This window comes from Melozone crissalis, unplaced genomic scaffold (assembly GCF_028551555.1).
Source record: "Melozone crissalis strain CALT ecotype California unplaced genomic scaffold, PUWL_Pcris_2 ptg000004l_1, whole genome shotgun sequence".
In the NCBI taxonomy this organism is placed as follows: domain Eukaryota; kingdom Metazoa; phylum Chordata; class Aves; order Passeriformes; family Passerellidae; genus Melozone; species Melozone crissalis.
In genome coordinates, this window is record NW_026535782.1 from 26,958,697 (window position 1) to 26,973,951 (window position 15,255).

The window sequence follows — 15,255 nt, forward strand, 5'->3', positions numbered from 1 at the left end:
AGGCCTTTTATAGCTCTATACATGGCCTAATTTCAGAAATTTTGTGTGTACAGTTCAGTCTTTAATTATGGAATTATAAATACATTAGAGAGGCTTGGAAACGGATTTGGAGCAGAGCATGCCCCATGAATGAAAATTGCTGGATAACCACCTGGCATATTTTTCATTTTCTCATTTTCAGTTGTGTAATCCCGTGCCTTTGTTGCTGCATACCATCAAACACAGAATTATTAACTTCCTTGTGTTTTTCGGGGCAACAGAACACTCAGAGTCTGACAGTCGTGTGCTCGCCTGTCCCTGAGGAGCAGCGATGTTCCAGTGTTTAACTCTGGGGCGCGGTGAGGAGCGGAGGCCCCGCGGCCCGGGCCCTTCGCTCTCTGCCCCCGCCCCGCTCCCCTCACGGAGCTCACCCCCGTTCCGTCACCCCCGCCCCGCCGCTAGGGGGCGGCAGCGGGGCCGCGCACACCTGCCCCCCCCCCCGCCCCGCTGCGGGCGCTGCGCCGCGCCGCGCATGCGCGGCCCGGCCCCGCAGGTCGGCTGGGGGGACGCGGCGGCGGCGGCGGTCGCTCCTCTCTCGAGGCTCGGCAGGTACGTGCGGCGGGGGCTGCGCGGCCCCGGCCCCAGCCCCGGCTCCGGCTCCGCCAGTGGGAGCGTGGGGTGGCTGCCCGGGCTGTGGCTCCCCGCTCGTAGTGCTGCACCTGCCCGCCGACGCGTCTCCGGGAGCCTGTGGCCAGGCGGGCGGAGCAGGCGCCGCCGGGAGCGCTGCTCCTAGCCGGGGCGCCGTGCCCGGGCGCGGGCTGGCTGTGGCGGCTGTGGGACTCTGCCCGGAAGAACGTGGGGACGGGTGACGGCCCGGGCCATGCCGCTGCGCCCGTCTGCGGCGGGAGGGCGTCCCCGGATCCGTCGGGGCTTGCGTGGGCGCGGAAGGGGCTGTCGGTGGCAGGGATGCGCTTGTCCCCGAGTCCAGCCGCGGTCGAAGGCAAAACTGGGCAAAAGTACTTCCCAGGGATCTCCCCGGGAAGTGCCGGGAGCACCTGCTCCTGGGGTGGCAGCGGCGGCGGACAAAGAGCCGTGGCGTACCCGGGGCCGGCGGGTCGGAGCAGCTGCCGGGCTCCCCGGGTCGCGCCTGTGCGGGGCCCGAGGGGAAGGGCGGCCCGGCGGCGGTGACCGAGGCGAGCGCAGGAGGGATGCGGGGAGAAGCTGAGCTGGTGCCGAACGCTGAACGCTTCGCCTCCGCCGCCACAGCTCTCGGCCGGCGGGGCGGCAGGTGCGGATCGGGGAGAGCGCCGAAAGGGGCAGAGAGAGAAGCGGGGCAGGGCCGGGCAGGGCCCCTTTTGCGGTTCGCAGGTTTCGCCCCCCTCGAGGGGTGCCAGAGCAGCCTGGGCAGGGAGCGGAGCGGCGTTCTGCGCTGTGGGGCAGGGGGGCTGCGCTCGCCTGTAGCTTTTGTTGTTTTCTTTATGGTTTGTCGAGCGATTTTGAGGGCCGTACTTAAGTCGCCGATAACTGGTCTTGTAAGCTGAAGTAGTTAGGTAGCATGTTTGACTTTGCCTTAATTTCTAATGTAGTTGAGTTGGATAGTAAGGCTCAGAAAGTAAATTTTGGTCCAAGTTGACTTCAAGCGATGAGCTGTGCAGAAATTTGTGCTGCCAGAGTGCTGATGCTCCAGTAATTCCCCGAGGGTCGCAGGGCTTTGGAAGTAAGAGAACACAGTGACCAAGCTTTAGTGATACTGTCAGAGTTTGTCTTGCTGACAAAAAGCTACAGTGTTTTCATGAGTTTGAAAGTGTGGTCTGTTTTGTTTGCAGATAATATACTAAGTGTTATGTTGGTTGCTTTGTTTGCTGCATTCCTTTTTAAGCATGTTCTTAGGAAGTCTCAAAAATAGTTGTCTAAATAGATAAAATAATTATTCTTGTATAGACTTGCTATAACTGAAATTATCAGCTTCTCTTTTGAAGCAGATGTAAGGTTATTCAGACTAGAAGTCTGTATTGGCAGCTACCATCTGTTCAAATATTTGTATTCCTCACTGTAGGGCAAAACCTGAAATCTAGTTGCTTTAATATTTTTATTGTTGTTTCTATTATAGATCTGTTAAATGAGTTTTTGGAAGGGTTAAAGTTTGGCCTTCTGTATTTGTCTCTTGGCAGTCATTCATCCGTTGTGCTTGGTTAGTGTTACCTAGTGAGCAAAGAAGGATAAATAATTTACTGTTCTCATTATGCTTTTAATAAATAACAAATGGGAGTGCACCTCACAGCTGCGACTGGAATATCCATTTTGTTATGCTATATTTAAAAGGACAATTTTTTTTCCATAGGAGAACAGAACAGTCACAAGAAGCATTTTGATTATAGACTGCAGCTTTCTTCATAGCTGTTATTGATTTGGTTTAAAAATTCATGTAAAATACCAAATGAGATGGTCACTCACTGTTCCACTTAGGTTTATGGATTTTCTCAGAAAGGAGATGTGTACTTTGGATTTTTATTTTTAAGACCCTTTTTAATATGCCATGTAAAATATTGTCTTACTGTAACCTGTCAAGACTTGTATTAGAGACTTTATTAGCACTAATCCACTAAACATTTTTTAATAAATTAAGAAAATATTTCTTTAAATGCATTTGCAGGTACAATGTCAGGAAATTCATGGTAATTTTGCTGAAGTTCAAGTTTACTTACTGAATATTTTCAGTGTTAACTGAAAACGAGAGGATCTTTAGGTCCAAGTCTTGGCAAGAATGACACTACAGTCATTGTGATCAGGTTTAAACCTGAGATGGGCTTGTGAAATTGTTTCCAAGATAAGGCAGAACAAGGCTCAGCTTTAAAAAGAACAGGAACTGCAAAGAGAATGATATTTTCATTTTAATTAACTTGGTTTGAGACTCTCTGTTAACAGAACAACATTCTTTGAATGTTTGTTTACAATGAAAGTTCGTGGTATTCTTTGCCTTTGCAAAGCACTGGCTTTTCACTCTAGTAAGAGGTGTACTATCTCCCAGCCTCTCAACCATGTTTATTTATAAGTTTCACAAGCACTTCATAAATATAGGTCATTGAATCTTGTGTGCTGCTGGTTTCTGTAAGAGAGACACTTGCTGTCTGTACCTCTAATTTTCTAGTTGAAGATACACCTAAAAAAAAGTTTTTGAATGAGATTTTTTTAATCATCAGTTCATCACAACAAAAATCCTTGTAACTTCATAAAATCCTGCTATCAAGTAGAGTGTGTTTCTTTTAAAACAGTGCAAAATAGTGTTTTCAATGCATAAAGTGAGACCCACATAGTATTCTATGGCAACAGTAGAGGGAATGCAGTAGAAAAATATTCTCACATTAAACCAAGTGTGTTTCTGCTAGCTGTTACATTCTGTAAACTTGCTGAACTTACACCTTACCTTCCATTTACTGTCTTGCCTATTTTATCATTTGTTGGTAAATGCATAGTGTGGGGTCACTTGAAAATAAAATAAAAGTAGAATATGTAAAGACTGGAATAGTCCAGTGCTTTCTTTTCTCTCATATCTTACCAGCTCAAAAAAACCAAATAAAAGAAAAAGCTTTGTTTTGGGTTCCTGGAGAAGAAATTTCTGTCACAATTGCAAGATTTTAGGACTGGGAATTTATTTTTTGCAAACCTTAAAGGAATTCCTATGCCAAATCTTGAATTGTGTTCATGCAACCAACTGGCATTGATAATGGTATTTAAACTTACTTGAAATCTCTGGCTAAGCTTAAATACAAAACAGTTTAGGAAGAAAATCTCCCACACTTTTTCCTGTGTCCAACTCTCTGGAATTTCTTATACCGGATAGATGTAATTGAATTAGTTTTGAACTTGAAATTATTGCCCGTAGATGTCTTACAGCAATTTAAATTTGAAACCACCTATTTGCATCTGATAGATTTGAAGTAGCAGTACTTAACTGAACTGTTTCTTTAAAAGGTGTTCATTAATCCACTGTTTTTAATTCCCTACTGAGTTCTTTAGAGTTTAAAACATATTACATTCCAGGCTTGGTAATGCTACATATTTCAAAATTTTTCCCCCTAAACTGACTGAGAAGAATGCAGGCTCAGTGGTGGGCTAATGGCAGTTGTTTTGAGGAAAAATCCACTTTCCAGACCCCTCTCAGATCAGCTGAAGCAGGTGTTGGAGTGTAATAAATGAAGTCTTTGAGACTCAGTTCCATACTAAAGGCCTGCTGCGGGGAGGTTAAACCACACTGGCTAATGGGCACATTCTTTTGATGAATACTAACTAGAATTTGCTCTTGGTGTAAATGTTTAGAGGTGTTAACTTTTTCCTTTAGGGTTTTTTTTTTTCTTCCTACTCGAGCAGGTAGCCATTCTGTTATGATTGTACTCTTTTACTGTTAAAGCTGAAAATGAGATTACTGATGTGTGAAATGTTTGGTGTTGGCATTGCTTTTAAATGCACTATAGCGGTCAGGAGATTGTTCAGAGTTGTTATCTTCGAAGTGTCTGGTATTCAAAAGCAATCTATGAAAGACAAACTCCAGAGTTTGTGGTAGGTGATTTTCAACAATTTTTTTTCAAAAGGAAACAAACCTTAATAAATTACTGCCTTTCAGGAGGCTTTTTAGTATTTAGTTATTGAGTGCTTTGGTTCAGACAAGAAGTTAAACCTCTCTTAGAGTTAAAACAGAAAAAATTAAGTATTATGATTTGACTGCTGTTAAAAATGTTTGTGTTTCTCAATTTCTGTTAGAAGCTTTAGGAAGTGTTAAACCAACTGTTGTTGAACTGGTTTCTTTGTAGTACATTTTAGTTACTATTAGACAAACTAACAGATATGAGCATAGTTTCCTCATGAAGCTGTGGTTCGTCAGCAGTGCAGGTGTGGCAGTGAAGAGGTAATAAAAAGTGACATTTGTCAGCTCCCTCCAAATTTGCATTATTTCCAGATGAAAGCATAAGGAAATGAATTATTTTGTTGTTTCATCCTGATTTATTACAGTACTTGACATTTTTATGTGATGCTAATTGCATAGTATCACCTTAGAAAAAAATAATCATATTTGGTAGGCACTAATGTGATTCCAAGCCTTCACCTTATATTAATGTAGTAGAAGAATTACTAAGAAAATTAATTATTTTATTTAACATGTGTCCTGCCCTGAAATGTCAGAATATCAGCTTTTGTTCACAGTAGCAGAATTACTACTAAGGAGTGCTGTGTCAACAGTGTGTGGTTTTTTTGCACACAGTCAGCTTGGCTCCTAGTGAAGCTCTCAGCTTACCATTTGCTTCGTGTTCCTTCACAGCAAGGCTGTAGTCAATAACATGAATCCTTCCTGCAAGCCTCTAGGAAGCCTCTGATCTTTAATGACACTGAAATTTAATGTACATTTTTAATTCTTCTCCTTTTGGTTACCACTGCTTTGAAAAGTTCTTTCCCAAGAGAGAGCTTTTAGTTTTACAACCACATTCAAAGAATGCTGTTCTGTTAACAAAGACTCTCAAACCAAGTTAATTAAAATGAAAATATGATTCTTTTTGCATCTATGTTTGGTTTCATGAATGTGTAACGTGTCTTCATTATGGCGTTGGTGAGTCTTGAAACTGAGATACTTAATTGGGGCTCCTTTCTCTTGTCTGGGTGGTGTACCCAGCTTCTGCCTAGTGAGAAGTAATCATAGGAAAGAAAAAAGTTGTGACTGGAAAGTGTTTTACACAGATGGTTTGCTTATGAATGCCCATTTGACAGGCTATGGGAAAAATATAGCTGAAGGACTTTATTTTCAGCTCTTCCAGGAATAACTTATATAACTTTTAAAACTTCCTGTATCAGAAAGAGCTTGTTTTTGGATGGCTGAGAAGTTATGCATGGATTTATTTACTGCTTAGGCTGAGGTCAATATTTAATGTATAAGCTAAGTGATAGTCTTGTAAATATCCTAATCTTTTAGGTTTGGGCTCTTTTTTTTTTTTTTTTACTGTTAAAAATACTGCAGGATACAGACAGATGAGGTGGAAAAGCCGTAAAAAAAGAACTGAGTGGAACATTTCTCAGAGGAGTGGGACCATGTAGGTAGGATAGATTCCTCCCATCCATCCCCTGAGTTTATTTTGTCAGGGTAAATTGATGTGATGGTCCAGAGGGACAGTTAGAAGTGCATTTGAATATTTGAAAGATAATAAGTAGGCTTTCAATTGTTTTTTTCTTTATGTGAGCCAGCATGTCCTTCTGTGCTTCAGAATACAGACAAATTTGTGTCAGTTATCCCAGGTATATGGAATGGTGCGTCTTTTAACCTGTTGCTTATTCTGTGTAAAGTATTTGCTCCAAACAGACAGCCTTAATATTTGTACAGAAACAGTAAAATAAATGAAAAAACAATAAATAAGCTTTTCTTGAGCCTTTTTTTATTCTTTGAAAAGGCTAAGTGGTATTTTTAAAAAAAAAGGTTTTTGAAAAAAGCCTTGCATAGCAAAGTTCAGCCAGTGGTGATATGAAGTTCCATGATATCTCTACTGAATATCAAGGCAGACTGTGAGTTTTAAGAATAACTAGCAATGACTAACATCTTTCAAACTTGAAATAGAAACTAGTCAACAGCAGGGAGTATGTGGCAAAAGTGTGTTGCTGTTTTAGTCTCAGGTGGGTCTCAGTTTCTGCTTCTGTTTTGTGGATTTGGGTGCACTTTCCTAGGTGCTGTGGAAAAGACAAGGCATCCAGACAGCCCTTCCACATCCATGTTCAGAGCCTGTGTCTTTTGTGAAGACTGGAATCAAAAAATTGAGAATTTTAAGTGGCAGGTTGGTATTGTTGCCAGTATAGTGGTGCTGGGTGTGGCTGGCTTGGTTAAAGAAGAGGACAGTGGTGGGAACATCTCAAAGTCAGGGTCGCATCTGCTGATGTTTGTGTAGATGTGACCCTGACTTTGAGATCTGCGACTTGGATATTTTTCAGCTGGTGTGATGAACTATAAAGTATTTTAGTTTATTAAATGTAAACAATTATGTAATAATTGCATTGTAGAGCTGAAAACATTCTTGAAATTAAACTTTGAAGAAATGTCCTGTAGCTGTGTCAGTTGCTTCATTTTAATTTGTCTTCTTAACAGGCTTTATCATCATATAGAGCATAGCTTCTAATAGTTAAGAACTGTAGGGGAAACAAACAGCAATATTTGCCAAAGTTACTCAAAAATATGCTTTTAATGTCTGTTATAGGAAAGCTTCAAAGCACAAAGTGTTTTTCTGCGTAAATCATATTTGTGCAACTGCTCTTGATAGTTCAAAATAAAAAAAATTTCTGCATAAAGTTTTCTGCAGAAAAGGAGCCCGAAACAAAACCATTCCTTTTTGTTCATGTAGGGTCCTTTTTGTCTCTTAAGTTTCTTAGAGGGGGGTGAATTTTTTCTTTTATTTTTTACCTTTCCTTTTTTTTGAGCAATTAACATATTCTTGCTGTCTGAATGGTTGAATTTCTCCCACATGTACCTGCTGATGTGGCAAAGCTCTGTGTTTCACACTGGTGTATACACACCACAATCCTTGAGATGCAGAACAGTTTTGAGTGGTGTTCTTTGTGTTTATGGTGACCAGAAAGTCTTAATTTAACTAAAACTTTACTTCATATGTAATTTTGGGGTTCTGTTCTTGATGTCTTCCTGTGTGTGTTGTGAAGTAGCTAAGGAAGTGGATGTACATGTAAGGTGACGGCATCCTCTCTTCATGGTTATGACCATTGTCTTTCTTCTTCCAGCCTTGTCTTTTCAAGTGTAGGATCCAGGCAACTTTCTCTGTAAAATATGTATTATTTTGTTTAGATTTTTTTTGCACATTAGATAACTTTTTGAGCACTTTCTGTCTTCTGTATTTATGCAACGTGGAAAGGGTGGAGTTTTTTTGCAGTGAATAATCAGTGCTAAGTAATTCCTTCACAAATTTCTTCATACTCCTTCCAACATACAGTTTTGAATTATGCAAAGATTTTTGTAATCTCTGAGAAATTTCTGGGAAGAAGGACTTGTAAAAATCATGTGTTGTACATGTTTTATGTTGATTTTATGAAAACCATAGTAATTAAAAAATAAATTGAAAGATTGTCAGTGGAATTGCCAATTCATAGTACTTTTAACCTATAATATATTTTTGGTATACTTGTTCACAATTGTCTGTTCACTTAATCATGGGATGTATGAAATATATACCATCATACTTCATGAGAAATCTTATCAGCAAAGTCTGTCATTTCAGTTAACTGTTCAAAGATCAGATGTGTAATTGAGCCAAAACCACTATGGACTGTAATTTATTTAAAGGTTCACTGATTTCTGTCCTAGATTATTTGCTTCATTGAGATGAAAATTGGAAGTTTTACATTTAAAATTTTTTCTTTTCTTCACTGATTCCCAGATCTGCCCCTCTTTCATGAACGAAATATATTTGTTTTGATATGAAACAGCTCTAGATTATATTAAGAATGACATTGTTTTATGATGTAGAGTATGTTCTTGATTTCATCATCCCATTTAGATGGGATAACAGAGTCTGCTGTTAGATCTTATGGACTTAGCAGTACAATGGGTGGGAAAAAACATTTTTGGTGGTTGAGGTTTGTACTTTTGCTGGAGTAGTTCACAGTTTCTATTCTATCACAAAGCATTCTGAACCTATTTGAGTGAACGTATTTAAAATTCAAATAGCTGTCAGATATATTTAAGTATTTCCTGTTTGCTTTCTGATAATGTGATTATTTCATTTAGGGATTCATATAATGAGGCTTTTATTATGGCCAGTGATCCCTTGGAAGGCTTTCATGAAGTGAACCTCGCTTCGCCTACTACACCAGATCTTCTTGGCGTAAATGAGCCAGGGACTCAGGAACAAACTACCTCACCCAGTGTAATCTACCGACCACATCCTTCTGTTGTGTCCACACCAATCCAGCCCAATGCATTGAATGTTTCTGACCTTCCTACACAACCTGTTTATTCATCTCCCAGACAACTGAATTGTGGAGAAGTATCAGGTGTCAGGTAAATGCCAAGTGTCCTTTTCTTTAAATTGTTGATGTCTGTTGCATATAAACTATTTGCATCATTAAAGATAGTTTTAATATTATTTACAATGTTGCAATATTGTGTCCATAATTATATATTCAACAGCACTACTGCCACTTCTAAAATACTTACTCTTAATGTATTATATAAATAAAAATGATATTGCTCTCTTTACAGCATCAATGTTCCCGACGCAGTACTTTGTTCTACCTCTGGACCCCAGAGTGGGTCATTCAATCACAGTAATGCCAGGAAGGAGAGCAATAACGTGGAGAGAGAGCTATTGCAGGGTACTACAGTAGCAGATGTTGCTGAAGGAAATGAAGATATTTTTGGGTTGAGTACAGACAGTTTATCTCACTTACGGAGCCCATCTGTACTGGAAGTAAGAGAAAAGGGCTATGAGCGATTGAAAGAAGAACTTGCAAAAGCTCAGAGGGTAAGGTTCGTTGTCTTGTTTCCTCCCTCTTTTTCTCTCTTCAAAGTGGTTCTAATATTGCAGAACGATAGATAGGCCAGAAGGTGCATTTGAAGTCTGCTTATTTCTTCTAGATTTATTGTGATGTAGTTATTTTATGTAAAATTTTCTAACTACTTTTCTAAGACAGTACTGATGTCTTAGAATTATTCTTTGATAATGTTTTTTTTTCTAGTGCTGCTGCTGCTACTTAACCACGGAAGCTTTTGCTGCAATATCTGGTTAAACACACCCTCTTTTTGAAATGTAGGCTTTCCTTCATTCTGACATTTGAGAATAGGAGTGGTTTTCTGTCATTCTGTTGTTACTGAATAAGTGTTTATAGACACTGATTATATACCTTTTGAGTCTTCTTTCCTCTAGAGTTTAAAAGTGTAGCATGTGTCATGGAATTTATAAATGCTTTAGAAACAGAAGTGTTTCATAGGGGAATGCTTGCATAGGAAAGAAGCAGTAAAAATGCCTCTGATGTTCTTTAGAGTTCTGTTACACTACACTTCAAATTGAATATGGATGCCTTTGAAGACACTGTGTCTCAATTCATTAATATTTGTAAAGCGCTTTGTCTTGTTTGGATGGATGGTGCTATATAAATGCAAAACCATTATTTATCATTTTAACATTTCTCTGTGCTTAAGTTTTTGAGTAGATGTTGTGCTATTTGTATCTGTGCCCTTTCTCCTTCTCCAGGTGACTCCATTCTTGTTTAGGTTTAAGCTCATCTTGTGTTTGAACTTGCTACCCTCTGTTTGTTACCTTATCTTGTTGGATGCAGTCATCATTACTGTCATAGCGAACCTTAACTATGGATTCAGACATTGCCTTTTCTGTTGTTGTATTGCTGAGTAGTGGCTTCCTTTGCTAATGTGTGTGTTTGCTTAGCTTTTGGCCACTGAAAGAAAACATTTACCTGAGCTAAACTTGAGGATCTTGCATGTGAATATATAATCCTAGCAGTTAAACTTGGAACCCTCGAAAATAAGAACAAATTAACATCCAGACTTTAGAAAAGCTCTTCTTTACAGTGCATGAAATTACAGCTCATGTACTTGAGAACCACAACTTGGATCTGCTGCTGATAGCTTGGAATGATCTAAAAATCTTATTCCAATGTATACCACTTTGTCTCTTAAAGATGGAAATGTTTCCTATTTCACTGTAAGATTTGTTAAGGCTGTTCTTAAGGAAGTGGCATGAAGGCTGCTAGGACATACTTAACTGCATGTTATATGTTTTCAAGCTCTTTGTGTGGTCTTAACAGAAGCAATTCAGCACTAACTTGCGACTGTTGATGTCAGAGTTCTTGCTAATTCTCAATTCTTCATGTGATTCTTACCAGTGTTATACTGGAGAGGTAACTTGCTTTGCTTGTCTTTCTAAACTTGCACTGTTTCAGAATTGCTTAGTCGTGGCAGGGGTCTGTACAGACTCTACAACCATAAACCTCTTCCTTCCATTATACCCACTTTCTTCCTCTTCCTGCATGAGGACTACTTTTTCCCATCCCTAACTCATCTCTGGTATCTTTCCTCCAAAACTCATGGCTGTTCACATAGTGCTGTATCCTCTCTGTGATATTCATGTGTCATGCAATCTTTAAACTTCTGTTTCCAAGCACACTCACTTCTGTTGATGAGAGCTCAGTTCAAGCCCTCTAGGGATGTAATGAATAGGTAGTATCTTTGTATAACTGGTTGTCTTTTGTGTAATGGCTTTAAATTCTCTGTAATTCTCTGAGCTGTTTACTAGTGAGAAAAAAGAGAATTACAATTTGCACTTGAAGCTTGTTGAGCCTGGAAGCTTTACAGGCTACAGAGAACAAAGTAAATGCAAATTTGCTGTTTTGCATTTTTCATTTGTTCCAAATTTCCTGCTCAAACTGTGTGCTATTGTACTGGACATTAAAGATTGTTTTGAATTTGTTGCAGTTGTGATCAGAAAGGGAACTAGAAAGGAAAATGAAACTTTAAAGTTTAGGGATCCACTAATTTTTTCCCTTTGCTTGGAATGCAACTTCTTTCTTAAAGTGCTGTCAGTTTTTTTAATATTAGATAATGCATGTATGCTATGTATTTGTTAGGCATTTCAATATGGTTCCTGAATAAATTATTCAGTAATAGTAATACAATAAGTATTATTTTTTTCCTGCTTTGTGTGTGCCTTGGATTTCTTAAGACTATAGACTTCTTAAAATGAAAGATGTTGCTGGCAAGATTGTTAAAAAAAGTCTTTCAAAAGTTTGTGTCTTGATGAGAGAAAAATATACTTTCTACTTCAATCTAGATTAGTTGCAGCATCAGATCATGTCATAAGATTGGGAGCGAAGGCTGGGTCAGAGGTTAACAGCAGTGCTGAATTCTGTACTAATGGGGCATTTATGATTTTATGTTTGCTTTAAAATGCTCTCTTAATTAAAATGACAGATTTTTTTCAATCTCTAAAACTATTCAGATAATTTTTTGCTTATTTTTTCATGAAGTGGTAATTTCTGGCTATGTTCTAAAAGTGGAGATGAATGTTTGCTTTAGATCATCTGAACCCTTCTTGTTTCACTAATCTTCTAAAGCAGCATCAGGGAATGGAGAAGGTGTTAAGAGACTCAGTGATTGTAATGCCTGGGACCTTATGTCCTCATGTCTCTATGCATCTGTATTTTCCATATATTTTCCATGTTGCATTGAGCTCTGTCACTGTGGTTATGGACTGTAGGTCAAGCACATGCAGATAGTCTCCAGAGAGTAGGGATGGTATTTTGATACATCACTGTATACATTTCATACATGGTATTTGTTGGGAACACAAATTTAGTGGAGTCTTGCAAGGGAATACCTTTTGCTTTTCCTCCGAGTTAACCAGCATACTGCATGTGTTTTAGGTAGCTTACCTGTAGTTTCTGAGCTTTAGCATTTCATGGTCATCATTTTCTTGAATTTTTGTGTGATCTGACCCAAAATTATTTCCATGTCAAAGAAACTGATGTTTTAGCCCTCTTTGATGAGGAAAGAGCAGTCTGCCAGAGGTGATGGTAACATGTTTGGTTTCCATGATTCCCATGATCTTTTAGAGTAAGAACTGTATAATTAGTAACAAGTAAAACCATATTTGACTTTCTGTAGTAAAATGTGAATGAATAATATTTTCCTAGTAGAGTAAAATTGATTTGTTTTCCCATAATACAGTAATTCTTGTGAAAGCGGTGATAGTACAGAATGTACTGTAAATCTCAATATAGTTTGAGAGCCTGATTCTCAAATTTAGAATTTTCTTTCAAAGGCTTCAATTTCTGTATGCATTTTTCATCTCAGAAACAAACAGTGTTACAACAAATCTCATGTCTTCAGATCTGCTGTAAAACATGATGTTTTAAAATCTGCATGGATTAATAATAAACAGTTTCACAATAACTACCCAGGAATTCCAGTAGTACTATACAGTACTATTCAGCGTTTTAAAATTTCTGCTGTTTTCTTATAAGTTAACAATAAAAATGAGGGTGTGTTAGAACTGTACTGAAACATATGCTTTCAATCTTTTCTAAAATCAATTTCCAGTTGAATTGTAAGGCCACAGGCTTGTGATGGTTAAAGGTGTCTTGGTTCTCTGAAGGTGTTCTAGCAGTTTCTGGCTGTCTTTGATGAAAGTTTCCACACCTCTTGTGCCATTGCAGTGCATTGTAGGCAGTGAAATTTTCTCAGGCGAGTAGAAAGAAGACTACATGAAAGCAAAATGGAAACATCTTTACCCACACCATAAGATAATTCAGTAGCTTGTGAAATTATGCTAAGTTTGAAAGGAGATTCTGGATCTTCTGTCACATCAGATCACTCCCTTGTGAATCTGGTTGCAAAGGACTGATTTTTATGTAGCTTTTTTAACTTGTGTGCTGAGTCAAGACCAGTCAAATAGGAGTGCGTTTAATATAAATACTTCTTTGACAACTTCACAGTTCAGCAATATCCCACAGTTCAGAATTGAGGTGATATCTATAGAAAATGTTCTTTCCTTGGTATTATGCGTCTAGTTCTGACTTGGTTAAATTGCTGAGTTACATGTAGGATGATTTTCTTCCTAGGATGTAAAGTGTGAATTGTTTTGAAGCAGTAATTTGCAATTCTTATCTCACAGTTGTTTTTAAATACCCACTCCATAATCTGAGAAGATCAAAGAGAAATAAGCAACAATATGACCCTTTGATAGAGACTTTTTTTTAACTGTAAGGTTTTTTCTCTTGAAGTTAAATTTTTCTTGCCTTCTGTAAGTGTGTTTGTAGTGTGCTTTATAATAGTTCCTCATCATGTAGTTACTTTTTCAGAACAGTAATGTGTAAAGGACTGCAGCATGAATGGTTAGTCTAGCACACAGAGCTGTCTTTTCTGCTTCTTTATTGGGTATGGCTGGGAAGTCTCCAGTAATGCCTTTAAGTCACAGGCAGTAGTAATGTTTCTGATAACTGCTAAGCTTTTTGCTTTGGACACTCTTCATTTCTGCCTTGCCTAAAAACCCTGAACCTAAATTTGCTTGACAAAAATGTCTTTCATTATGCTGCTCTTGAATCGTGTCATGGAAACTTGTGTAGTGTTTGATAAATCCAGCTAAGCAGCCATGAGGAGTAGACTGCCTGATGTTGTCTTTTTGTTGAGAAACTTTACTCATCTGCCTAAATTTTAATCTAATCTCTCCTGATCTTTCCAGTTGCAGGCAAAATGTAACTGTTTAAAGTAAGTAGTGTATCAGTAGTGGTAGGTGAACCTGGGGTTGTTTTACTTGAATTGCTAGTTTGACAACCCTTTACCTGAATATTGATACAAACTGCTTCTAAGAGATATATAGCATTGTTCTTATAAATCAGGGAAGTAAGCCAAAAGAAATGTTGATGTTTCCTCTGCATTTATAGGAAAAGTTTCAACTCTTTTTTGAGCTTCAAGCATTTTGCATCAGAATCTTTTTTCCTGATTAAGAACCGTACTTTATATGGAAAATACTTTAAACCAACACAAAATAATTAAATTTTGCCCCCGTGTTTTTTTTTAGAGTCTTTCTTTTTTCTTTTTTTTTTGTTTAGTTTTTTGTATTCATTTCTCCTTCTCATGCCTCATCTGTAGCTATTTTCCTGCTGCCTTTTGGGTTTTTTTTTTTGAGAAAGAGATAGGTCACTGTGTGCAGAGTAGTAGCTAGCAAGTAATATTTGCATAGAATTTGAGAAATACCAAGTTTGGGAAAATCCCCATCATTTAAGTGGTACCTCTCAAAATAGTTGCAAATTGAAGCAAAAAATCCAAATGACAAAAAAACTAGACTAAAAATCAATCAAAATGTCCAAAGTTAAAATCAAATAAAAGAAGGATAGAATAATGCCTTTGATACTAAATAATTCTAGAAGAGTCCCTAAACTCTTGTCCAGTCTAAGACCTGAAGTCAAACAGGAACCTTCACCTTACATAAAAGTCTATTGCCAATTTCGCTGCCGAAATTGAGTGCAAGACCTAATACCAGCATGCTACAAAGCAAAATGCAGTTTCCCACATAGTTGTATGCGACATTACTTCAATCATGAAGACTTTGAAGGAAATACTAACCACCTTCCAAAAACACAAAAGAAGCTGCAATTTGGGCCTTTTTTTATGACTCTCTCATGACTGACCTCCCATAGTTTTCTGAAGGCAGCTATTTTTTACTGGCTTGTGGAGGTTTTAGGAGCAAATCATTGCTAGATTGTATTTGAAATCTTTAACCTACT

The 15,255-nt window shown here is 38.5% G+C and overlaps 1 protein-coding gene across 3 annotated transcripts in view; it reads left to right on the top strand.

Moving 5' to 3' along the window:
• The first annotated feature begins 535 nt into the window (after window positions 1-535).
• RAB3IP (RAB3A interacting protein) overlaps window positions 536-15,255 on the top strand; it is a 32,824-nt gene continuing 18,104 nt past the window's right edge. For 2 of the 3 annotated variants that reach the window (XM_054277138.1, XM_054277154.1), the window contains exons 1-3: window positions 536-588; window positions 8,744-9,016; window positions 9,218-9,479. In XM_054277138.1, coding sequence (XP_054133113.1) covers window positions 8,769-9,016; window positions 9,218-9,479 — 510 coding nt within the window. In that variant the 5' untranslated portion in view covers window positions 536-588; window positions 8,744-8,768. Of the gene's footprint in view, window positions 589-6,724; window positions 6,789-8,743; window positions 9,017-9,217; window positions 9,480-15,255 lie in introns of those variants that run through there. The other variant, XM_054277146.1, reaches the window with a different exon arrangement.